This window comes from Bicyclus anynana, chromosome Z (assembly GCF_947172395.1).
Source record: "Bicyclus anynana chromosome Z, ilBicAnyn1.1, whole genome shotgun sequence".
Lineage (NCBI taxonomy): Eukaryota > Metazoa > Arthropoda > Insecta > Lepidoptera > Nymphalidae > Bicyclus > Bicyclus anynana.
In genome coordinates, this window is record NC_069110.1 from 2,391,460 (window position 1) to 2,418,709 (window position 27,250).

The window sequence follows — 27,250 nt, forward strand, 5'->3', positions numbered from 1 at the left end:
TTAGCCAGGAGAGCACGAAGCTTATCGCACACATAATTAATGTGTTCTTTCCATTGAAGACGATCATCGATAATTAATCCTAGGTATCGTTGACTGGAGACCGTCTCAACGGAAGCACAACTACAAATATTAGATGTCCGTTTTGTAAAATGTTGCTCGTTTTTATGCATACATTGATGGCTATGAGCTATAAGCTTTGTAATACCATTGTATCTGTTATGACTCGAACTAATGTACATCATTTTAGTTTTATCAACATTAATAACTAGGCCAACGTCATGCGACCATTTTAATAGTGAATCAAAATCTGATTGAAGCTGGAACATAGCTTCGTGGATGTCGTGATGAGCGGACACTAAGCAAGTATCATCAGCAAATTGAAACATTTCGCACGTTTTAATTTTATTTGCAAGATCATTTACATACGTTAAAAAATGCAAAGGGCCAATAACCGAACCTTGTGCTGTTCCCTGTGTTACAGTCACATCTTTACTTAACGTTTCTTCAATTTTCACTCTATACAACCTGTCAGTCATGTAATTTTGACACCATTTCAGAAGTGGGCCCCTTATTCCATTATCTTGTAGTTTTTCAAGTAGGACGTTGTGTCGAAGCATATCAAATGCTTTACTGTAGTCTATATATACAACCAAGACATGTTTTTTGTTATTTAAATGCTTATTGACAGAATCTGTAAATGCTGATAGTAGTTGCGATGTGCTCTTTTTCTGCTGAAAACCATATTGCTTATCAGATAATACGTTGTGATCTTTATAAAATGCGTGTAATTGCTGACAAATGTACTTTTCAACAATTTTATCAATTGTGGGTAATATTGTAATAGGTCGGTAATTATTATAGTCGCTTGTGTTACCTTTTTTATGAATCGGTCGAACTATACCCGTTTTAAGATCTTTGGGATATTTAGAAGTAGCGACCGATGTGTTTACAAGCTTTGCTATTATAGATGTAATCTTGCCGGATAGCATTTTTATATCTATTGGACGTATATTATCAGATCCCGCTGATTTATTGTTCCCTAATTTAGCAACTATTTTTGAGATTTCAGTCGCAGAAGCGATTTTGAATCTACATGAAACGTTTAGGGAGTTTTTATAATCGCTTTTATTTAGTAGTGGTTTTGTACAAGAAAGCATACTATTTTTTACACTGTTATTAAAGGATTCAGCGAAGTTATTAGCAATACTTCTCGACGAGTTAGTATTTTTATCAAAAGCCTTTAAAATAGTTTCATCTAGTGACTTTTTAATTCTACCTGTTAATTCATTCAGTATATCCCAGAGCTTCCTAATATCATTTTTGTGCTTAAGTATTTCATTCCTGGAGTACTCATTTTTAGCTTTTGTTATCACTTTATTTGCGAAATTTCGAGCACGGTTAAGCTGTAATTTTAACATCATATTATTTAAGTCGTTTTTCCATTTTTTAAATAGTTCATCTCTAAACTCACATGCTTTAAGGACTCTCTTATTAATCCAATAATTAAGGCGACGGTTGGGATTTTTATTCATCTTTATTTTTGTTTTTGATTTATCATAGCAAAGGTTCATATTGTTTTTTATGTACATGTAAATGTCGTCTGGGCATGACATATGATCCACTGGTGACCAATCGATGTCATTTAAATAACATTGTAATTTTTTATTATTAATTTTAAATTTAGATTTTGAACCAGCCTGTATAGTCGACGCGCCGACGCACGCTAAGGCGGTCATCCGATGGTCGGCCAGTACAATGTCGAGCGCCGCGGTGTATAGGTTTAGTGAGCGGGACTTCGCGTATATGTGATCTATACATGATTTACTTATGCGATTATTGCGCACTTCAATTCGCGTATAGTTCGTAATCCCGCTTACTAGCCCTAGGCCGTACAACATGCTGTTATACTTATGCTTTACAGGGTTAATTGATCTTAGGTCAATATTCACGTCACCTAATAAATATAAATCTCGTGTGTGTGCGGTGTTTCGTATGAGTTGTTCGAGTTCGTGTATAAATAAGTGTTTGCTATAGCTAGGTGGGCGGTAAATTGTGCACAGATTTGCAGTATACAGTTCAGGGGTGATTATTTCACCCCAGATGCATTCAAAGTTTTGCGTCATCGTTTTAGTTACCGTAAATTTGTGTTTTTTGTTAATGTATATTATAATTCCCCCACCTTTTCGCCCTTTACGCAGATCTGTGTACATTTGAAACCCGTAATGGTATGTAACTATTCTTTTAGCTTATTAAATTTCAATACTTTGTACTTTTGTCTAATAATAATTAATTAATTTAAGTCGTACGTCGCGCTAAGAATTGTTTTTTGTCATTTCAGACTGAAAATCCATGAAAGCAGATCAGATCGAAAAGAAGGCAACGCTATAATTTAAGAAGAGTTCTATATTACGCCACTGAAAATATTTCTTACAGCGATACAGACTTTCTGGGAAGAAGCAGGTGTTGATGTGCGGTGCCAAGTTTCATCTTCGATAACATTTCTGGTCACTTGTGCCAATCAGGATAAACAGTTGGAAACCGACCATTGATGAACTTCATTAACATGGATAAGTATGAACTTAATAATGTAACATTAGGACTTAAAGAAGAATCAACTGTGCCAGATAAAGAAAACAAAATACAGATTGAATATAAAGAAAAACTCAAAAAAAAGGAAGAAATGCTCGTTATCTGTAATGTAAATTAATATATTAAACTTACATATTAATAAGTGTTAATTAAGAAGTAAAAATGTTTAGATCAACCATTCTGTTTTTTTTTTTATTTCTTCATATAAATTCTCCCAATTTATTTATTTAGTGTGTAGCCCTGAAATTCAGTTAGCATAATTAATATTTTGCGTACCTATTAGTGAAATGTATATGCATTCTTGTAAATTGCTTATCTAGGGATGATATGGGTTAAAATGTTTACACGGAGCGGCTGGATTCAAGCGGCTTTAGACCGTAGTATTTGGATCTCCTTACATGAGACTCGTGTATTGCAGGGAATGTCTATCAGCTGATGATGATGATGATGATGATGATGATGATTATGATGATTATGATGATTGTGAGTCTGTAAAGGAGCGTAAGGTGAATGCTAATAGTAAATTTGTTATTTTCATTTATATACAAAAATCATTGTATTTTTCAGGTGGTGGTCCAAGGATTGGCGAGAGCATATTGTCTACTAAATATTCTTGCATATCTTTCACCTAATTTAACTTTGTATCGCTATTTTGCAGGTTGCGCCTGTGTCGCCAGTGTGCCCACTACAAACGTCAGGTATTAAATATGGCATATAATAATGAAGATGACCAAAAACCAAGGAAAGCAACTCATCACCTCGTTACGGTGCTGTATCCATAACTCCAGGTAAGTAAAGAATGGAAAAGTGAAGAATGGCTATTAACTTCCCTAGGAATACAACAATAGCTTAACCAGCGGGAATCTAACCTGGGTCCTAGGATTTAAGTCTCCGTTATCGTGCAGAAATAATTAATAACTAACAACAATCTCACCTGATGGTAAGTGATGATGCAATCTAAGATGGAAGCGGGCTAAACTTGTTAGGAGTAGGATTAAAATCCACACCCGTTTCGGTTTCTACACGACTTTGTACCGGAATGCTAAATCGTGAGCATGACATAATGGTGTCATGATGATGAGTCGATAAACTCAGTATTGTTACGAGTATTGAGTAACATAAAGGTGAAGACAAACTGGTCTAGCCTTTCCTGTACCTCGCTTAGGGCCGGCACATACATGTTACTTATGAGGCGCAGCGTAGCGTAACAATAATTATTATTGATTTAAGTTACTTTAAAAAATGATGTCGAAAATCGAAAATTAACTAATACCTATTTTTATGACGCTTAGGCAAAGAGTTCATACTATTACATATGTCTCTGAATTGTGATCACTTTTTGCGGTGACTTTGTAGGCACGTAACACATATACATAAAATGTCGTCTCCGGGATAAAAAGTAGTAGTCTAAGTGTTAATCCAGAGTAAAATCTATTTCCATTCCAAATTTCAGCCAAATCGCTTCAGTAGTAGCGGAGTTAAAGAGTAACAAACATACAAACATCCATACAAACTTTCGCATTTATAATAATAGGAGGATAGTTTTACTAGAGGACTCGGTCAATCTTAGCTTTGACTTATGTGCACTGCTTCCCTATCCCTACTCTATATTACCCTACTCCTATTCCTACCCTACCCACCTCTACCATACCCTACCTCTAACCTACGCCTACCCTGCCGCTACTCTTCCCTACCCCTGCTATTATTCATTTGTTACAAAAAATGTGATAAGTGAAGAACCGCTAGACCGATTTTGTGCAAACTTTACATAAACCATCTACTAACTAGTCCGAAAAAAGCGTAAATGTTTGGTTTGGATAGGTGAGCCCGTTCTTGAATTTAAAAATTAGAACGAATAGTAGCATTGATTCTTATTTAAATAGATTTTGATCAGTTAACATTAAATAAATAGTGAATACGTACGTAATTATTAACTAGAATAAGAATTAATAACAATATCTAGTAGGTAGGTAGGCAACTAAAAGTTACTCAAAATTAATGAATAGGCCTGCCGTTCCTGTAGTGGGAAGTTTAAATGGTTCTCTTGATAATGAAGGTGAAAGTGAGTATAAAAGTAACAATTGCGCTACGCTGCCCTTCGCGATATGTGCCGGACCTTATGTCAGCCACTGACATACAGTTGACTTACAGACAGTTATCGAACGTCAAGCCGTTAGCGCTGCACGCATGTGAGATTAATTGATCGTCAGTGGCTGACATTACATTGATCATGATGATCTCATTGATGATCTTTCTCACCTCGCTCGCTCACACTTTACAAATATTCGGTCGCTGCTGTTGCTTGTTTGAAATAAATCTATAAGTGATTAGTGTACATGAGTTACCGTGATCAAGTTTGTCGTCCCGACAGTTAGGTGAGAGATATCATTAAAAACAAAATACTAGAGATGCCACGAATATTCGGCTACGATTCGGTATTCGTCCAAGTTCAAAATCAATTTTTTTTTCCTTTTTTTTAAATAACTCGACCAGGGTTAGTTTTTTCAGAGCTAAGTATGACTTGAGCCAACGACATTATATTGTACCTTGAGCATATATAATTAATTTCTCCATTTTTTTATTGCAATTTATTGCAATTACACTTTTTACAAGATTTCAAGATTTCTATAAACTTGCGTTTTAACAAAAACCTAGCAGTCAGAGTCTACAGTGTGCCTAGTGGGAGTTTTCAATATTTTCATACTGTTACTATCACGTTGACGTTTACGCAAATTTATATGGAATTGAAACAGTTGTGCAGTAGTGCAGTAGTGCAGTTACGTGACGATAACAGTATCAAACTGCCACTAGGCCTTCAGCTAACGTCACGCAACGACATATGAGTTTAACATCGATAAAAATTGCAGCAAAAACAGGAAAAAAATGTTCCTTTTGAGAGCTTCCGTTGTGTAGTTTGCATATACGGTTAAAGTGAGTCAAAAATCAAGTATGACAGAATTATTATTCGTGTAAAGTTCTAAGATATAGTCCGTAAAGAGCATAATATTGTCTATGTTTTAAGTTTGACTTATTATAACCTCACGAATATGGTAATCAGTAATAAAAAAATGTTATTTGCATAGGAAGGTAAAGTACTCGTCACAATTTTTTAATTTTGAAGAAAATTGCCTTGATGTTATTTGCTTTTATGAATATCATAGAAGATAATGATCAAACACCACGCAGACGATGTCACGGGCATCCGCTAGTGACTCAATAAAAATGAAACGTGAATATTAACAAGAAACATTTTAATAACTTCTTATTTCCTAATACTAATTTGTGTACAATGATCTTAATCTAAAGTATTACTTACTATATGGTCGAATACCGAATATCAAACTATTGACTGAGAGACTGACATTATGATAAGTTACCTGTTAATTATACTTAAAATTAAAAATGCTGTCACATTTTGCTTTGGATCATGTGCCAAATACAGAGTGTCCTATAATAAATAATATTTCATGGATTAAACGCTAGTGGACCTATATCTAAAATTAAGTTTTATACCACATTATACAAAAATGGTTTTTACACTCTACTATTTTTTTATACAATATAAATATACATTAAACTAATAATTCATTCTGTAATATTCAACAATAATCAGATCTTGGTTTTTTCTGCAATATAAATGAAAATAATATTGACTAAAATGGCATAATACATTGATATTTAATTCTGTAATATACAACAATATAATCAATCTTAAAAATCATAATAACAGGTTTCATATGCCATGACATGCAAAACTGATTTACGTAAAAAATGTTAATTAACAGAAGAATCCTGGGCACTCTGTCTTTTTTAACTTATCAATTTTAAGTTAATTAGGTGGCGTGTTGGCTTGAATTTGACTTCTGTATATATTTAACAAATCAATCAATTAAGTGGCTTCATTCGGTGCTTCGGCCAAAAGCGTAGTCGAATATTCAGTAGCTGATAAAATCATTAATCGTGGCATCTCTATAAAAACACTAGGTACCTACTTATTGCACAAAAGTGGCGTCTACGAAACTCTAGATTCACAATCAGCATAAAAAAACGTTGAATAATTCAAAATCTAAAATCACTTTGATTTTGAAATATTTTGAATAGGCGTTAGTCAATCTGTAGGCATTTCCCTTTGTGGCACACATTCCATAAGATCCTACAGCTTCACATTAGTTACCTATAGCATTTAGCAACTTCTTAGGTGTAGATCAATTGAGCATACGCCGATATCCATAAAACTCATTGCAATGTTTGATGCACTCGTCTTCAAGTTTGTTCTTATAGTCATAATCTAGATTCTATACTGTGTGATTAATAAATAATTTTTTTATTTAATTTTTAATGTTTAAAACTACTATGTATACTTGTGTAGGTACATTACTAATAATATAATGTCTATAAAATTGCATCGTAATTTTAGATAAATGATTTTTAGTTGTATAACAAAAATGTTTTAATCTGTTATTTTTTTATTATATTCTCTAATGTATTTAACTAGTGTTAGCATATTATATTATTGTTTAACGGGGTGGGTTTAAAGCCCGTGAGATACATCGCACGAGTCACCAAATCAAGACCAAGTTCACAAGGCCGAGGATGTTGGCGAAGAAGGCGAGAATATTTCCACAAACAGAGGCCTGAACAAGCCACAAATGCTAATACAGTACCTGCCTGATCTTTGTACGACGATAAGTAAATGAGGACTTTGACATAGCAGAACCTTAACCTGTCGCTGTTACTCGTATAACTCACCAGCGAATAAGTCACGTTGCACAATTAGATGCAGTGGTGCGTACAGTGAAGTGGATACTATACTCGACCCAGTGGACGTATACCAAACGTGCCTGGAACTTTTGGACGAGCATACCGTCAAATCCCTCCATGCCGTCAACCGACAATGCAAGTGTTTGGTAAAGTTAATCGCGGGATACGGACACGATACAGAACAAGGAATGACGCCATTAATAGCTCAACTACGCTGTTGACGAACAACACCCTTATTCAGAATTTATAAAGACTGGCTTACATCACCAACATTAACTCATTATCAGCCGATGGTCGACAACTGCTAAGCTCTTGGGGTCGCTGCCAATTATACATACTTCCATTTATCGGCCAGTCTGCAGTGTGCACCACGAGCAGATAAAGTTCGCAATATAGGAAAACAACACCCTCAATCAGAATTTATAAAGACTGGCTTACATCACCAACAGTAACTCATTATCAGCCGATGGACGACCACTTATAAATGTAGGCCTCTTGGGGTCGCTGCCAAATACATACTTCCATTTATATGTAGAGCATCGTCGGTCAGTCTGCAGGATGCACCACGAGTAGGTGAAGTTTGCAATCGAGGAGCCTTTCTCTTACACCCAACTTACTTTTAGACAGAAGAAAACATGTGTGAATTTGTAAAAGTTGCCAAGGGGATGATCTGACGGAAAAAGTTGAATTCCACATGGCTATCGGTTTACTAGATAGACGTGTGAAAATTCTTTAACCGGAAACCCATTAATTCATTTGAAGAGCTGCTCGAGCGAGCACTATCCGTTGAAGATTCCCTCATTGAAGAGCAAAGTCCTAAATAGGAAACAAATGAGCAACTTTTCTTTCTGAGCGAGTTAGATGAAAAAAGTGTTTGGGCTTAAAGTTAAAACTAGATAAACCTACCTCGTTAAAATGTAATAATTAGACATACCTAGCATGTAAAATCTTTGTACTTAGGTAGGTAGGTACATTGTATGGTAGGTATTCACCAAACTTCTAGCTCGCACTCCGTCGAATTGCGCACTGCTGCAAAAGAATTTATTACATTACACATCCATAGGTACGTCTCGATTCAGAGCGAACTAGAAGTTTAACGTTATTTAAAAAATATTATGTTTTGTTATAATATGTGTTGTAGTTATTGAGTAGGTACTTAAATAAATAAACATTTATATGCGTAGTGCATCAACTTGACAAAAATTGCAAAGAGTTCTATTTCTAAGGGCCACCTCTGTGGCTTTAACCGCTTTTTGTAAGAACAACAGACAGGGCAACGATATCCATATTATTATAGCATTTCATAATTATAAATACATAATATAATACCTAGTTAAGCCAGCTAAATAATTTCGTTATGTAGGTTTGCGTTATTAGAGATATTATGTTTAAGATACCTATAATTATCAATAAATACGAAGTAAGGGATGTTTTTAATTTACCCTAAAGTGAAATAATTTCGTTAGGAAGGTTGCATTATTATAGATTTAATATAATATCTAAGTACTTATAAGTGTTCATCAATAAATATAAAGTAAGGGCTGTTTTTAATTCACCCAATAGCTAAGCTAGCGATATTTCTGTTAGTAAGTATAAAATGCATATTGTGAATTATGATAACTATCCAATTGTTTCCCCTTTTTTCTCCTCGTGTGCCCGGCTTAGCGTGAATAGTTTTAAAGCGATTGTGGATCTAGTGTCTTCCGAACTCCGCTTTTGTAGGCCTAGTGGTGTAGCTTCGTTCATCGGCAAGGCTGAGGTACATTTTGCTGGTGGAGGACGCGAGTACGCAGTGGCAGTGGCGGTGGCGAGTTGCAGGCGTCAGAAGCTAGATCTACAACAGGTGAGCATTTTTGCGAGAGCTTTAGTGTTTCCTCGTTTCAAACTCTAGTGGCTGTAAACATTGTTGCAAAACATTACAAACATGCCTATGTCGTAAAAATGCGAAAACGCAAATCTAGTATTGTGATTTTTAAAATGATTAAATTTTAGTAAAATAGGTAATTAAAATGTTTTGCAACAAATATTTAGGTGGGGATAACATATCGGTATCTAGCAAAGGTGTCGTCATGGTGTCCCCGACTTGATCTATGTTTTGAAAGGAGGAACCACTAAGTAGGTCCCGAAACGATAAATCTATTTGCAAGTCTTATTTTTGTAAGCACTAATTTTGACGATTACAGAGAAAGCGATAAGTACTTTCAATATTAGATTAATCGTTATATTTGCACAAGTTCTCGCAAAAACTAAATTTTTTTCGTTTATAAATCGATTTCCAATAGGAAGGTAGAACTAGTGCCACGATCACGAATTTTCTGAGCAGTGGTCAAAATTTGAACTAACGCTTTAACAATAGCGACAGTGGCGCCCTCACCGGGCAAGTTAGGGACTACCTACCTACGAGTCGATTTGTAAGCGATTTTAGATGCCTGATGTTGTCATACTGAAAAAAACGTTAACTTATTTTGGTATGGTAACATTCGGTTTACTGATGTGCCACAGATAAGAAAAATAATATTTTGTCCTTAGATTCTCGCAATGTCGTTTATTTAAAGACGCTTCCTCGGAGGATATATATTTTTCTTATCTTGTGCCACAGATAAGAAAAATAGTATTTTGAGGCTCCATTGTGGTTATGTCGCTACCTCAGAGGATATATATATTTTTCTTATCTAGTGTCACAGATTAAATGAGAAAATTAAACTTAAGCAGAAGGTTCATGCTAGTTTTTTTTAGTGCCACAGATTATAACAACAATGTTTGGCCTCCATAAATATAAGTAGTCTGTGGTAGATTTAATTTTCGAAGAGGATAAATAATGGTGTCAAAGGCCCTGAGCTTTGACACCTATTATCTATGTATCTAAGGCCCCTTAAACCATTAATAACTGGACGCGGTTCGCACCCAAATTCACCAACAAAGTCTGTCATTTTTTCGACGAGGTAAACTCACACATCGAAAACATTTAACACCATTAAGTATATTCTGTGTCCATACACTACACACAACTATAAATTTGACTCGCAATACACACACGCGTAATTTTTACACACACTAACAAACACATTGTGCACAGTAAAAACATATACAAGCAGTATACTCGGCCGTATTTTTGAAATAAATACTTACAGCGCGCGGTACGTAAACATGTGATAGGGCTGCCTGCCTCCAGCATTTTAATTACATTTGCCAACTTTGTATTTCCATGTAGTTTTGTGATTGTAAATATATTTTTTTTATGTAAACAAGTTGAAATTGAAATTGAGGTATAGCTCGCGTTTCAACCTCTAGTTTGAAGTCAAACTACTGCTTGCATATTTACTGTGACATTGCTTAAACTATCCACAGATTAAATACATAGAATATTCGATTACTGATCGAGGTTTGGCTGTTTCGTCAAAAGAATCCATTCTTTTTATAAATTGTTTTTATTAAAAATTTGATAAAATCAAGGTTTAAATACTTTTAAATGAAACGTTACTCCATCTTTTACTAAACTACAAGTTTTTGGCCGTTTTTTATGCCATTTAACTACACAAACTGGCATTTGTAGGGAGCTCCATACACGACGAAAACGATTACAACAATGAAACATCGATTCTGTAGCAACAGTTTTTATAAACGCATTAGATCATAGATTTTTGATCTTTGCCAGAGGGGTAACGGTTAGCGAACCACGTCCAGTTATTAATGGTCTAAGTAAGGCCCTGAGCTTTCAAAGAGGATACTTATAGTACCACAGATTAAAAAGCTCGGATTTATGAGCTGCAAATTTGTTCCTGATCTTGTATTCTATGGTGAAGACAAGACAGCTTTTTTTTGTCATTTAATTGACATTTATTTTGACGTCCGTGCGACGACAGAATCAGAAATTAAGTGTAAATGTAAACTTTTCTAATGTTGTTGTCTGCAAAGTACAAAAATCAAAATTCGATACTTATCCTGTAATATTTCGGTGGGTCAAAAGAGTATAACTACAAGATAATGTTTTTGTTATGTTTATAATATGCCCGTCATGGTTTTTGCTCGTTTTATGTATTAAAACATTAAGCTATGGCATTGTTTACAGTTACATGCATGTAAGTCAATTTTGTTTATCATCGCTTGCGGGTTCACGTTTACCTATGTTACTTAACCTATTTATTTAATTAGTTTTGTCATAAATGCTTAATGACATGGGTGGTTCTAGTTCCACTTTGGCAAACAGTTATATAACTTTCCTTCCCTGACATTTTACCCAATGAGCAATGCGATATTTAACTTGGTATTGTGTCAAAAAATATGTTCAATCAATAGGTTATAAAAGTACTCTGTTATCAGGTCTGTAGAAATTCAGGAACTTCATTTGTTTACTTTTAATTATTCAAGATAAGAGTGTCACCAAGTGAGAGTAAATAATGGGGATATCTCAAATATTTATTATAAGAACATTTTTATGATTAGTAAAGCTACTAAAGTGTTACTTTAGTCTTACAAATTTTAAAATAAACAATAGATTTTCAAGGTAATGCATAATTGTTACCACTGGCGAAATGTATGTTATTTAAAAATCACCCCCTTGTCTTGTTTTTCGTTTTTCATGTCATGTAATTCAGCCAAGACCCAACTAGCTTACACATGGTTTGATATAGGTTCTCATAATTTCATGTTTATATAATATCTTGTAGTATACACTACCAGATCCCTTTCCTGTGTAAATATGGTTAAATAATATATCCTATGATACTCACAAATATGGTGGATATCTATCGGTAAAATAATTTTCAATATTGGTTCTGTAGATCCAGAGATCCCTACAACCTCACAAACTTAATCTCTATAATATTAATATAGATATATATTCACACAGTATACTATATCCCCAATATAATAATATCTAGCCCCAAAGTAAGAGTACCCTGTGCTATGAGTACTAAGACCAATGATATTTAATACTGTGAGATGTGTTACTAGCCCATGAGAAATGAGGCGCTCAAAAGAAGAAATTTATGTACATAACTCAATGTTAGTTGTCTACCATGTTGTGTGTGTGTTCAGGAAGAGTAAAAACTATATACATAAATATAAAATCGAATTAAAGACAAAATTGTGCATGTTTGCGCTCAGTGTTGTAGCTTATTGGTTGGATTTTGTAGGGGCATTACCAATCTATAGTATAAAATTATCATTCAATAAGATAACTTATTTTATCATATACATCTTTCTTCTTCTTCTTTTTCCCGGGCCTTTTCCACACTTGGCCACTAGGGTTGGTCCTTTTGGTGCTGTTCCCCGCTGGAGTCACTCCAGCCAACCGAGCTTGCTCCAGAAGCTTGCATTCATATATAAGATATACATAAATTATCTTTTGCTGACTGAAAGTTCTCTGAATATTAAAAATTAATATTAAGTTAAAAACCATTTCATACTAGAACGAAAACAAAAATGTTTTTGAAAATCTGGCTAAGATTCATCATATTTTCAAATGCATTTATATTTGAGGGACTAAATTTAAAATAAAATTACTGTTTTGTTATCATATTGTAATAGTAAATCATTATATACCTAATCCATAGACCCGCAACACCATACATAAGCCACTACTGTGACTATGTGAGCGTGAGAGCTAAGCTAATTATCAGTATACAGTATACAGGCCCTTGCCGGTATGCATTCAAGTATATTTATTGTAGCGCAGCAATGCATCAAGTGCCCCAATTTTTAATAAATCGATATCTACAAGTACAAGGGTAGATATCTGTGGAGATATGGAGCTGAGACCCAGCACTCCAGAGGTTGGCTTAGGGTTTGAAAATAAGAAAATAATGTTTGATTCAGTAACATTCACTGTTAGATAATAAAAACATATGGACCAGAAGGCTTATTGTGTCTGATATATGACCACAAACTTTTCGACTTGAGGCCGCTGCTGAGTGTTCAAACATCAAACAAAAAAGCTCAATATAAAAACATAAATGTGGTGGAAAATCTAAAATCATTCATATCATAATTCACTAATTAATGGTATATATATATACCACTAAGTATCACACCCATGGCTTTGTCTGCCTTTGATTTATTATAAGTATGGTTTAGTAGTGAATTATCATTTTAAATTATGATACATTTACATCTTCTTCTTCTTCTTCTTCTTTCTTCTGGGCCGTTTCCGCACTTAGCCAAGTGTTTGGCCGTTGTGCGTGGGTCCCTTGGTGTAGGTTCCCGCTGGATTTATTCCATCCAGCCGAGCTCGCTCCAGAAGCTTAGCAGGCCGCCCAGGTCGCCGATAGCCTCATGGAGTGTCGCTGAGGAGCCAATGTAGGTTGCTCGTTGTTCCGTTACGCCTCTGCAACTGAGCATAACGTGTAGCGGTGTCTCGTCCTCCTCCATGCAGGCTCTGCACAGAGGACTGTCGGTCAAACCTAGAATTGAAAGGTGTTTGTTTAGCGGGCAGTGACCTGTTATTAGGCCAACTACTGTTCTCAGCTTGTCTCGTGTGAGGTTCATAAGTTTCTTTGTTATCCTTGGGTCGAGGCCTGGGAGTGCCTCTTTTGTATGTCTACATGTGGTTATGCTGTCCCATAGTTCGGCGTGGGTTCTGATGGTTTGTTTGTGCAACCATGTTTTGTATTCACTGAATGGTATGGGTACTATTGGTTCGGGCCCTACTACCTTCAGTGTCGTGGCGCGACGCGCCAGTTCATCAGCCGCTTCATTACCTAAGATTCCGCTGTGTCCCTTTATCCATCTTAATGTAACTAAGTTATTTGTTGCAAGTTTTGTTAGGGCCTTGTGACAGTCTAGCAGTAGTTTTGACGTAGTCGAGTGTTTTGCCAGTGCTTTTAGTACTGCTTGACTGTCGCTAAGTATATTAATGTTAAAATTTGTTACCTGTCTGTTGGTCACGGCAACAGCCGCAGTTGTGATGCCGACGCATTCTGCCTGGAAGACTGAGTTGTGCTTACCAAGCGCTTGTGCAATCCGTATGTTGAGGTCTTGGCAGTAGACTCCTGCTCCAGTACCTGTGTCAGTCTTCGACCCATCCGTGTACACATCTAGGGCGTCAGGGTTTGTGTAGTAGTCACCGGCCTCCTCAGTGTTGATTTTGTAGGGTTTGTCCATCACAAATTGTTTCTGTGTTTTATCGCATATCCACTCCATACTTGGGTTCATTTGTATTCCCTCTTTTAAGATGTTAGTGTGGGCTGTGTTTGTTTGTTTCCACAACCCGCATGTTTTTAGTCTAAGGGCTGTAAGCGTTGCTTCCTCTTTTATGTGGAGGTGTAATGGTGGGATTCCTAGTATTACTTCCATTGCAGCCGTAGGTGTTGTGCACATACTGCCCGTTATGGATAGCAGTGCTTGTCTTTGGAATTTTTGAAGTTCCTGTTGTGTTGTTGTTTGGAGCACTTTTGGCCACCAGACTATAGAAGCATATGTCACTGAGCTTCTTACGACTGTAAGGTATAGCCACTTCATTATGTGCGGTTTTAGTCCCCATGTTTTACCTATCATGCGTTTGCACTGACATAGGATGATTGTAGATTTTTGAATTTTCGTTTCAATATGTTTTTTCCAGTTTAACTGTTGATCTAGTGTTACCCCTAAGTATTTTACTTCTGTGGTTAGCTTTAGGGTTACTTTGAATAAAGTCGGTGTTTTTGGAATGTTTGGTTTTCTTTTGTGTGTGAACAGAATGAGTTCTGTTTTTCTGGGGTTAACAGATAGTTCGTTGAGTGTACACCATTTCTCTATCTGCTTGAGTGATACATTTACATATAAAATGGTATATTAAATGATCTATGGTGACATAGGCCATAGTATTTTGATAAAAGCATTAAAAACAATAATTTATTTATAATAAATATGTGACATGTGAATTGTGTAATTGAAAAAAGTTTTTTCTTTGCAGTTTACAAACATCAAGACCAAAATCCATGTCGACAGCAATATAAACAAACCACAAAATCATATTACAACAGCCATGGGCTATAGCAGACACTAACATACTAAATTGTTTTAATATTACTCAACTTTTCTAAAGCTATGTTGAAATTGACACACAGTTTTTGCAGATACACCAGGCTTACATGTGAGAGTGTTAGCTATAGTACTATTGTGGGAGACTTAAAACGTGCTCGAGGAAATACATGTTTTTCATGGAAAAGTTCACAACTGCTTAGCCCTTTAATTCTCTCAAACATTCAATTGCGGCTGATGCCTAACATAACGAAGAGGTTCCGTATAAACAATTCCTATGTCAATGCAAATGCAACTAAGATACATAAACAAATGAATAATTCAACACATCCATCTGTATCAAATTATTTTGATGAAAGCCAGTTTGAAATGTAAGTAGTTCTTTTTTTAATGATACTTGTAAGTATTTTTTTAAATATTCCTGATCCCCTCCAGTAGTAGTTGTTGTTGTTGTTGTAGTCGTAATAATGATTAGGAATGAGTATGACAATAGTCCAACATTTGGAAATCTATTGAGCTCTCTTTGCAAGCAATTGAGGCTTAATTAATTTGATTTTCCTTTCATATGCTCACAACACAGTCCATCTGAAATTATGTTACTCTTAAGAACTTCTTTGAAATAAAGGCAATATATTGAGGTGTAACAATATATTGCCTTCATATCAACTGACGAATCTATTGAGTAACTCACCCTTAGACAGACCGTTTTTGTCTCTGGGCCCCATCAGGCGTTGTTTCTGCACTTGTCAAAAATCTGCAGTCCAATTAAGGCCTACGTCACTTACTCGATCAGAAAAATGAGTAAATCCAGAGATTAGTGCAAACACACAGACACATCTCTATGATAACATAATAATATGTTCTGTGGTCATAATGATAATATCTTACTGTTTTGTTAAATACATAATAGTTATCATCATCATCATTATTAACCCATATTCGACTCACTGCTTGAGTCTCCTCTCAGAATGAGAGGGGTTAGGTCAAAAGTCCTCCACGCTGGCCCAATGCAGATTGGCAGCCTTCACACATGCAGTGAATTAAGAAAATTCTTTCGTATGCAGGTTTCCTCTTGATGTTTTTCCTTCACAATTTGAGATTCTTTGATTTCTTAAAACGCACAGAACTGAAAAGATGGAGGTGCATGCCCCAGACTAAATTTGAGCCCACACCCTCTGGAATCGGATGCAGAGGTCATATCCACTGGGCTATTATGGCTCATTATATGCATACTGATAATTATGCATTTAATACAAACTGCAATATCTAATCTCACGTTGCCATTGGTGCTTACGAAGACTAAGCAACATTGTTGCATACAACTATAGTAATCATTTAGGTATATGCCTTTATCTGTGTAAGTATATGGTTTTGCATAAAAGTATTATGATTTTACTTATAAGTCTATTGATAAGCAAATTATTGTTTTCATGTTATCATTACTGATATATTTTAAATTAATTAAGGTATACAATTATTTATTTATTTTCTTTGAATTTATGAAATCATTGTCCAGTATGATATATGATTTATTACTGACATTATAATACACATATTTGTAATAGACACCTAGGTGTTTATTAAAACTTCTTTTTTATTCATTAGCTATAGGACACCTTCCGGAGTCATTCGCGCAGTGCCTGTTCCCATGGAAATATGGGAATACAATATAGCCTACTTTACTCGTTTATAATGTAGCTTTACATTGGTGAAAGAATTTGTAAAATTAGTACAGTATATTTTACATATGCACCAAGCAAATAATAAAATCCAACCACTTTATCATCGACCTGGTAGGTGGTCGGCCAAAACTGTGCTTTTTTGTTGTGAGTTCGCCAATGTAGCACCATGGCATTCCAACATCCATCGGCTTTTCAAACTATGTGTCCCTTGATGTTATAAGGCAGGTTAAGATGGTGCTGTCCTAATTTGCAAGTCTATTTACCATAATTATATACATGAAAAGTTTTTCGATGACACAACACATATTTCATATTCCAGTATGCAGTACTTACTCCAGTAATACCAAGTTAAACCTGCTAAAATTGTAGAAAATATCCTCAACCAAGTCTAACACCTCAATATATACATTGTGAATTAACTATAGTTTGTTGTTAGTTCTTCAGATAGCAGCTCATCAAGAAAGAGACGTGCTGATTCTGATAGCGATGACCAGAAATCCTGTGATATTCCAACCAATTTCCGGATATGGGAAACAGTGGGGAAGAAAAGTGCATGCTATGGTAAATATTTTTAAACTACTTATTTACTAAATAACCAAACAGGCAGGGCACATAGTTTAGAACCATGGGTTATTCTAAGATAAAAAATACCCTGTATGTTGCTCTATAACCTCCTCCGATCTCCATTAAAATCGGTTCAGCCATTCCAGTGTTAATAACTATACTTTTAATTTAATTTTTATTTTATATATTGTATATTGGTTTTTTCTGTGTTCCCAGAAGGATTCAGTTTTAGAGTGGTATCATACAATGTACTGGCGCAATACCTCTTAGAATGCCATCCGTACCTGTACACAGGATGCGGTCTACGAAATCTCAAATGGAAGATACGCGCCGCCAGAATTTACGACGAGATACTGAGCTTGTCACCTGATGTGAGTTATATTATTTTGATTCTGAGCTCAACTCAACGAGTTGCGAAGCTGAAGTGGCAATGGGCGGGGCACGTAGTTGAACGTTGAGGTCCCAGGGTGCTGGAATGGTGACCCCGCACCGGAAAGCGCAGTGTTGGCCGACTCCCCACTAAGTGGACTGATGACATCAAGCGAGTTGCAGGGATTCGCTGGAAGCAGGTGACTTTAAATTAGAACTGACGAACACGATTACAACTATGAAACATCGATTCTTTAAATACAGTTTTTATAATCGCATTAAATCGTTGATCATATACTTTGACAGAAAAGTAAAGTCAAACGAGACAGTTTCTTATGTAATTTGTCTAAAATCTATATATGTATATATCTTCCAAAAATCTATTAGCATGATTATTTATTATACAGGGTGCTGGGGAGTATTTCCCATAACTTCAAGGTATTGACGAGACCATATAAAAGAGCCGAACTGCATAACTAATATTTTTTTAACTAAAAAACAAAAACTTTGGTTTATAGTAATTAAAATAAAACCGACTATCCATATCTGCCATTCCGCATTGGGTGCGTGGTGGACTGTTGCGGCCTAACCCCTCTCATTCTGAGAGGAGACACGAACTCAGCAGTGAGCCGATTATGGGTTGATAATGATGAGGGTAATAATCAGGCAAAATTCTCAATTTCAGATATTTTGCCTACAAGAGGTCCAAGTCTCTCATTTGGACAGTTTCTATAGAAAATTCGAAGCGTTAGGCTATTGCGGTGTTTTTAAACAGAAAACTGGTCAAAGGCAGGATGGATGCGCGATATACTTCAAGCGGTCACTATTTGAAATGCAAGACCATGTTAGTGTAAGTACTCCTCACCCATTGCTGTTTCCTTGTTAATTAGAATATTGACCTATATACTCAAATTGTGAGCCTTATCTAAAAGTTCAAAGCGAATGATAGTTGGTTATCTATGAGTTATTAATAATTATTTTATCTAAAGAATTTTATAAAGAAATTAAATATCCCGTGTCTCAAACGGTGAAGGAAAACATCGTGAAGAAAACTACCAATTGCATTTCTGCATGAAATGCATCTTCACCTGAGAATTTTCTTAATCTTTTGAGAGTATGTAACGCATATTATCGATGAGTCTATCTTCTTCTAATGTCTACGGCCCAGGCCAAAAAAAATATTAGTAAAAAGGAATATGAGTATCTCCCCATATGGGGAGATAATAATTTTAATTTATGGTCACATATCTCCGTGTTGCTTTAACATGCATACAACTGATTTGCATTGTCGCATCTGTACAAAAGCCAAACTCGACGTGAAAGGTTTATCAACTAACAAATAAATAAAAATGAGCCAATTTACCTTAAAATAATAATAATGAGCATGTTCCTAAAGTAACGTCAGTAAATTTGATCTGATTTGAATAACATTTATAAAACACTAGCGGACCCGGTCAAGCTTCGTTTTGACTTATGTAAACTTCTTCCCTATCCTTGCCCTACCCCCACCCTGCCCCTAGGGTAGGGTAGGGACCATACCCCTGAATTCATGTGTTATAAAAAATGTGATAAACGAAGAACCACTCGACCGATTTTGTGCAAACTTACTAAATAGTCTGTATAAAGTCGGAACATAGGTGGGCCCATTCTTGAGTTATAATATTACAACGAGCGTTCTCTACCTTTTTTATATTGAAATTGTTGATAAACATTCCACATTAAGTTTGGATTTAATATAAACCACAGTACTATGAGAAGCAAAGTAGACGGCAACTAAGTATTATTACATTGTAGACTGATACTATTACTCTTTATCGGTAGATGCCCGACAAGGAGATGATAAGCTATTGTTTCGTACATATATCTTTTAATCTGATGAGCCTCAATAGCTCCACGGTGAGAGCGGTTGGACTCATCACCGAGGGGTGGTGGTTCAATCCTCACCCTGTTGGTCTATTGTCGTACCCACTCCTAGCACAGTCTTTCCCGGCTGAATATTTGATCAATGTCAGGACTAAACTTTTTTTTAAATTATAGCAGTCCTGTCACGTCGACAACGTATACTTTTATTGTGGCCAATATTTCCGTTACCTTCCGATTAGTCTGAAGTGCCAGGAGTGGGTACGATAAGGTCCAGCAGGCAGGGGTCGACCCCTGACCTCTCGGCGTGTACCCGAGTTCTTTACCGTGGAACTTTTGAGACTTTTAAAGTTTTTTAGATTCCGATTATGTGACATCTGAATAGTAGCACATTCCTGTTCTGTAAATTAATACATTTAAGTAAATAAACGCACGGATATATTATTTGAAAAACTACTAATGATGAAAAAGATGATGATGGCCTTGAAAAAGCTCTACCTTTCATAAATCTCTTCTTTTGTAACTTCGCTTTTATAATTACGGCTTGCCATAAATATATCATTGGGTTGCCACCTAATGTTTTATTCTTTTGCTTTTCATAGCAATCGATTTAATGTATCGTAAGCAGTTAAAAATCAAAATAGAACAATATATTTAAAATGATCCCATTTTGATGTAAATTACCGTATCAGACGTCTTTCAAAATTCCACGTGTCCCGATTTTTTCATTTTCAATGTTTAATAACATAAAGGCATTGTAATAACGACCTCGATGTTTAACCCATGTGTTACTGATCGTATCGCCAAGGCCCATGGGTAACAGACGGTTATTATTAAGCAAATTACAAAAACTCAATCAACCGAACTAGGTATGTTAATGATCATTACTAGAACCGAAGGTTTTACGTCTTCTTAGACGGAAAGGAAGGACTCACTTCTATGCCTGGAAGGCGGTTAACTTTTTGATGTAGACATATCACATGGAAATATGTTCCTTAAAAAACGTTCCTTATAAACCGCTACGCAATTTGGAATCAGACAGCGCAGAGATGAGACTTGCTATTAACAGTAGCTAAACTAAGCTCATGGTGATAGATCGTTAAAATAAACTTCCCAACACTTACACTATTCAGTTGACTAATATTGTTGAGAATAATATTATATACTTAGGTTAATTGATATTTAATGATGGCACTTGCGTTTCCGAAATCAGACTGAGAATATATAGTTGACTTAGAATACATATATATACAATAGCTAAGGATACGATATAGGTGAATAGCCAATATCTGGAAGCATCACGAACCAAAACACGCGGACCAAGGCGCTTTTGTAACCCTGGTAACTTTAATTTTAAGTTTTCGACTTTATCACCATTATCTCTTTGTTATGAGATAATGAGGTGATGAAGTTTTTCAGCTTGTGAATTAAACCAAATTCAAATAAATGAATTCTGACTTTGAACCCCATATATCAAGATATTTAAGACTAGCGGACGCCCGCGACTTCGTCCGCGTAAAAATCGATGTCAACTTTCAACCCCTATTTCACATTCTATTTTGCAAGTTTTATAACTTATACCTAATAAATAGTCCACTTATCATTTTACATTTACAAATGTACCTAGAAAAATTAAGGACTTTCCGTACAAACTTTCTACCCCTACTTCACCCATTTCTGATTTTGTTTTCGCGACAAAAATTATCCTATTATCCTTCTACGTATTATGGTCTCAAATCGTCTTAAGTATCATTTGAATTCATTCTGTAGTTTCAGCGTGATGCCCGGTCAAAAAAAAGGCAAACAGACAGACAAAAAATAGAAAATTGGCTTCAGTATCGATCTCCTACCTCTACCCTACCCGTACCCTAACTGTATCCTACCCCTACCCTACCCGTACCCTACCCGCAATCTTCCCTTTCCCTACCCCTAAGATAGGGGTAGGCCCTACCCCTAACCTAGGCATACACTCCCCTACCTATACCCTACCCTACCCTACCCTATATCTTCCCTACCTTACCCCTACCCTTAGCAAAATCAATATAATAGATAAAGGAAAATAGAGACTTCTATGCTAAAATTATAATCTTTGGATCTTCTGGACCGATTTGAAAGATTGTTTTACCAATAGAAAGCTACGTTATTTGCGAATGTCATAGGCTATGTTTGATTCCCATATTCACACAGGAACGGGAACTACGTAATTGAAAGCACGGGGCGTCATGTAGCGGAATTTCTGCGTCTTTTAGAAATTTTGTATTATCTCCGAAACTATTTAACTAATTAACATACTATAAAGGGCAAATCTTATCTCCATAATATCCTTGTGATTATTAAATTTAAATTTATTATGATAAGGATTTAAGTTAAGTAGCATAAATAATGACGCAAACCTAAGTATATAAAATTTATAATTTTTAAAACATAAAAGTACTATATCTGCTAATATATAGAAGATAGATATATGGTGTCGCGGACTTTTTTGTAGAACTTTTAAAGATACATAAAGCCTCCATACATTAATTTCAATTTTACACAATGGTTAAGGCAGCGCATGCGAATAAGTCTGCTTAAGAGGATTTTCGGTCCGACCTGTATGACAAAAACTGTGTTAACTCGGCGAATATATATCATACTAATAGCATTCCCCGATAATGTAGCATTCTACTGGTGAAAGAATTTTTGAAATCGGACCAGTAGTTCCGAAGATTACCCCATTTAAAAAATGTGACAATCTAACAAACTTACAAACTTTACCTTTTTATAATATTAGTATAGATTACTCGTCCTAGGGGTAATCATGATCCTCATTCCTTAGTCATAAGAGACTTAATGCAGAGAGAGCTCGCACATTTAAAACACATTCCAAAAATTTGTTTATGTTTTTTGAATATTAATAAATGTGGCTTTATTATCACTATTCATTCAAAATTGTGATTGTTGTTCCAGGTGGAGTATTACCAACCTGAGATGCCGATCCTGAACAGGGATAACATTGGGTTGATGGTGAAGTTGTCTCCAAAGTGCACGCCCAACACGCCGATAGTGGTTGCCACAACCCACCTCCTGTACAACCCGAAGCGGACCGACGTCCGGTTGGCGCAGATGCAAGTGTTGTTGGCCGAAATTGACAGATTCGCTTACATCAACGACGGTAAAGAGTAAGCGTTGTTTTTGACTGTTCCTCATTAGATTTTTTGATTCATTATATCACTAGCGGACGCCCGTGACTTCGTACGCGTGGAATTCAGTTTGTCACAAATCCCGCGGGTACCAGAGATTTTTCCGGGATGAAAGTAGCCTAAGTGTTAATCCAGAGTAAAACCTATTTCCATTCAAATAAATTTCAGCCATATCGTTTCAGTAGCCACAGCGTAAAAAGGAACAAACATACTTACTTACACACACACACAAACTTTTGCCTTTATAATATTAGTGTGATATAAATAAAGTTCCTAAAACCACGTACATCTTTTTACTGTGTGGTCCGATTTTAGTTATTATGACGGCCTCCGTGGCGCAGTGGTGTGCGCGGTGGATTTACAAGATGGAGGTCCTGGGTTCGATCCCCGGCTGGGCCGATTGAGATTTTCTTGATTGGTCCAGGTCTGGCTGGTTGGCTTCGGCCGTGGCTAGTTACCACCCTACCGACAAAGACGTACCGCAAAGTGATTTAGCGTTCCGGTACGATGTCGTGTAGATACCGAAAGGGGTGTGGATGTTCACCCTCCTCCTAACAAGTTAGCCCGATTCCATCTTAGATTGCATTATCACTTACCATCAGGTAAGATTGTAACCAAGGGCTAATTTGTATAGAATAAAAAAAAATATTTTTTATTGAAAAAGGCCCATAAGTTGGTCCCATGTAAATAAATTTCAACCCTAACGGTAAGAAAACAGGGGATGACTGATTTGACCCATTCATTTTAATGTAAAACCACGCATATCTTTTTATTGTGCAGTCCGGTTTTGATATAATTTTTTTTTATTGCAAAGGCTAATTTGAAGTTGTCCCATATATATTTGGACAAACAGACTTATATACTTTTGCATTTATAATATTAGTATGAATGTTTTTGGACACTTGATTTCTTTTGTTTTCAACTTTTCTCTTTAAATAAACCCCTGGGTTAGAAGTAGGTTTAAAAATAATACAAGGCGTTTAAACTTTATTTCATAAAATGGATATACAGGTGTATATACCCATACAATGTATATCAAGTAATGCTTAACTAGCATGGTTATAACAATTAAACATAGTTTGTTTTCAGATCGAACTATCTGCCAATAATATTAACTGGAGACTTAAACTCAACACCCGACAGTGCTGTTGTTAAATTACTGGATAAAGGATATGTAAGGTAGGGTGTAATTCTTGTTTTATGAATTTTCTATCAATTTCTCCTCTTTTGTTTAAACGTTGGTATCAAAAAACGTAGTCAATTTCAGATTGAGTCTATGTACCGTTAAAATCTATACTTATAATAAATCTGTAGAGAGGTCAATTCTGTACATGAAATATATTTCCAAAATAACTATCAGGGGGTGATTAGTGATCGATACTGATGCCAAAAATGCAATCAGTAAAATTTTTGTCTGTCTGTCTGTCTGTCTGTCTGTCTGTCTGTCTGTCTGTCTGTCTGTCTGTATGTTCTTTATAGAAACAAAAACTACTGGACGGATTTTAACGAAACTTGGTACAATTATTCTACATACTCCTGGGCAGGTTATAGTATACTTTTCATTACGCTACGATCAATAGGAGCAGAGCAGTGAAGAGAAATGTTGAGAAAACGGGAGAAGTTACTCAATTTTTTAAGCTTCCGTCGCGTGTACAGCCTTAATGGTTAAAGTTACATAGAAATCATGTATGACGGAAATGTTCTCCTTAAAATTATCTATAAAAACACAACAGCATATATATGTCTATCTTTCATGGTTGACTCACAATAACACGTGTAACTCCCGATAGCTTAGCAGTTCGGAGCTTTCTAATTATATTTGTCTACTCTTATGTTTATAACACTCATCACTCATCCCTAACTAAAAAAGTTAACATTATCACCTATTCAATAAAAAAAGAATCATAAAAATCGGTAAAGAAACACCAAAGTTATACAAGAAATACGCTAAACCATCGCGCGTGAATACTAATTCATGCTATATGGATTATTTTTGTGTAAAGGTTGCCGCGCTCGACGCGACTCGCGGGGGGGGGGGGGAATAAATAAAGAAGTGCAGCCTTAATGAGTAGGGTAGGGGTAGGGGTAGGGTAGTGGTAGGATAGGGGTAGTTGAAAGTTTACAACGACTTTCACGCGGACGAAGTCGCGGGCGTCCGCTAGTTAAAAATAAAACAGGCATTTTATTTAAAATAAAATAAGTTTAAAATCGTAAATAAATTGTAAAAGGTAAAAATGCAATTTCAAGGTTTTGTGGTAATTTCAAGATCGTCCTTGCAGCCACTGCTATTCGCAATCTTTCAAAAAAAGAGAACAACATTTTTGACTTCTTTACCATCTTTCAGTGCGGAACCCTTCAGAGATAACTCTGATTGGAAGAAGATTGGTGTCACAGACAACTGCCAGCATCTCTCCGTGTATCTGAACAGGCAGAGGGGAATTGCCACCGATTTTAGTATGACAAAGGTTTTATTATATTTGTATTATTTATGTAAATATCTGCAACATTCATCCTTAATTGCTTCTTGTAAAGAAGATGGCCCAAAATTGTCTGGTCTTGTACATATACTTGTTATTAAAAACATATATTATTACAGTTCTAATAATTCGTTTTTCAATTCATTAGGAAATTAGGTCGATAGTATTAATCTTGTTTAAGTAAATTCTGATTAACATTTTTGGAGTTTACTCCTTAAGAATCGATTTTTCATATATAGCCCCTGGTATGAAAATAATAGTAAAATTCCCGGTAGTAAAATTCGAAGAGCGAATGACAGCGTTACGTTTTTAAGCGCAACCTATTCTGCGCACCTTTCACCGTGCGCGCCCGCATACCGTGCTGCTCCTCGGTTGCGCACCATTCACTTTTCAGGCGTTGTATTGAGACGTACATACATAGTGTATGCTACGGGGCAACATATACCTATTATGACAGTCGATCTGAAAAAGTAAACTCCAGTCGTGCGTCGGAGCTGACACGCACTTTTTTATAGTATTTATAGTATATTTGTATGTGTGCTAACAGGCATGTCATGTCGCCTTAGTAACTAATTATATATACTTAGTACAGATAAACTAATAAAGAACTACCTATGGGATATGCATTTATAACGATTACCCATCACTCTTTCTACTATAGTGTTGAAAACCTACAATTTGCAATAGCGCCATCTATTATTACGATGTTGCACTACCTGACACATCACGAAACAATTTACTATAGCTTGGCAACTTCGTTCGTAACACTACCGCTGGACCGCGCTGGCCGGGGGGCGTGTAGCGATGATGAAAACCCACGATTGATGCATCTCACTTCCCCGCACGCACGAAATCACACCCGCGCAGTTTTTCCTCCGTCGACCGCATATCATGGGAGTGTCATCAACGAACTTGCCAGACTATAGTCATTTTTGACTCCTTGTATACAAATGTTTATTTCAAAGCTTTATTAGACCATGATACTCTCGATGATGATCAATGGCGAGGTGATATGGAGGCGGTCCGTATCCGAGGCGATATAATGAGTTTTGTACCTTAGTCGACAGCTAAATAAAAGAATATAATTGTTTCTTTTGTTACAGATATACAACTCTGATTACACAGCTGGCTCATCCGACGTGACTACAGACACACAAAATCACAAAGAACTATTCAATAGTGGTGATTTAGCGTATCCCTTGAATTTGAAGTCGGTTTACCACAAAGTTAAAGTTAACGGCCATTTTGAAGCGACTACTTTCCAAGATTATTGGGTCACTGTGGATTACATATACTTTAGGTTGGTACATAAATAGTTATCGATACATATATTAATGAAATTGATGTGTAAGTCTGTGAGTTTGAGATGACTGTGTTTTCTCAAACGCTTATAGTTATTTACACGATACTGAAACATGATTTTTTTTCATAAAACTTGTCTGTTTGTCTAAGTTTATAAAGTTGGAACGGCTGTGGTCCGACTTTCTTTATAACTTTGTAATGGAACTGTGAAAAAAGTGAATTTACCGTGGACAAAGAATAATAATATGTTTCTACTGCCATTTCGCAATAGGCTAATTGAAACTTTTTTAAAAATGGTCATAAACAGTTCAATAACGTTCTACTAGACAAAAATTTTTTTTTTAATATTTTTTAAGATGTGATTTCATGAAAATTTTAGTTCTTAAATTTGTTTTTGATAATATACGAGCCAAAACGCCTGTCGGCCATGACAGTCTGTATTTCAACTGTTTTATGACGTCACTACAATAAATCCCATACAAATGGAGCGTTTGACAAAAATATT

The 27,250-nt window shown here is 35.8% G+C and overlaps 2 protein-coding genes across 10 annotated transcripts in view; one reads left to right on the plus strand and one right to left on the minus strand.

Moving 5' to 3' along the window:
- The first annotated feature begins 4,027 nt into the window (after positions 1 to 4,027).
- The window catches only part of LOC112043798 (protein angel), a 28,496-nt gene continuing 5,273 nt past the window's right edge, over positions 4,028 to 27,250 (plus strand). The window contains exons 1-10 of one of the 9 annotated variants that reach the window (XM_052890578.1): positions 4,028 to 4,964; positions 9,073 to 9,193; positions 15,242 to 15,680; positions 17,428 to 17,552; positions 17,772 to 17,926; positions 18,610 to 18,774; positions 22,734 to 22,945; positions 24,056 to 24,145; positions 25,311 to 25,431; positions 26,547 to 26,743. In XM_052890578.1, the coding sequence (XP_052746538.1) occupies positions 15,376 to 15,680; positions 17,428 to 17,552; positions 17,772 to 17,926; positions 18,610 to 18,774; positions 22,734 to 22,945; positions 24,056 to 24,145; positions 25,311 to 25,431; positions 26,547 to 26,743 (1,370 nt within the window). In that variant the 5' untranslated portion in view covers positions 4,028 to 4,964; positions 9,073 to 9,193; positions 15,242 to 15,375. The other 8 variants (XM_052890577.1, XM_052890580.1, XM_052890582.1 and 5 more) reach the window with 8 other exon arrangements.
- LOC128199729 (uncharacterized) lies at positions 13,466 to 14,490 on the minus strand. The gene is made up of 2 exons (XM_052890717.1): positions 14,295 to 14,490; positions 13,466 to 13,751 (listed from the first exon to the last, which is right to left on the minus strand). Exons 1-2 carry the CDS (start codon positions 14,488 to 14,490, stop codon positions 13,561 to 13,563), a joined length of 387 nt encoding a protein of 128 aa, XP_052746677.1. The 3' UTR covers positions 13,466 to 13,560.

What these genes read in the sequence shown, in the direction of transcription:
- LOC128199729 (XM_052890717.1), bottom strand. Translation starts at nt 14,490, where the DNA reads ATGGAGTGGATATGCGATAAAACACAGAAACAATTTGTGATGGACAAA. An exon ending in ACGGATTGCACAAGCGCTTG is followed by an intron (nt 13,752 to 14,294) that starts GTAAGCACAACT and finishes TTTCAATTCTAG; the next exon opens with GTTTGACCGACAGTCCTCTG.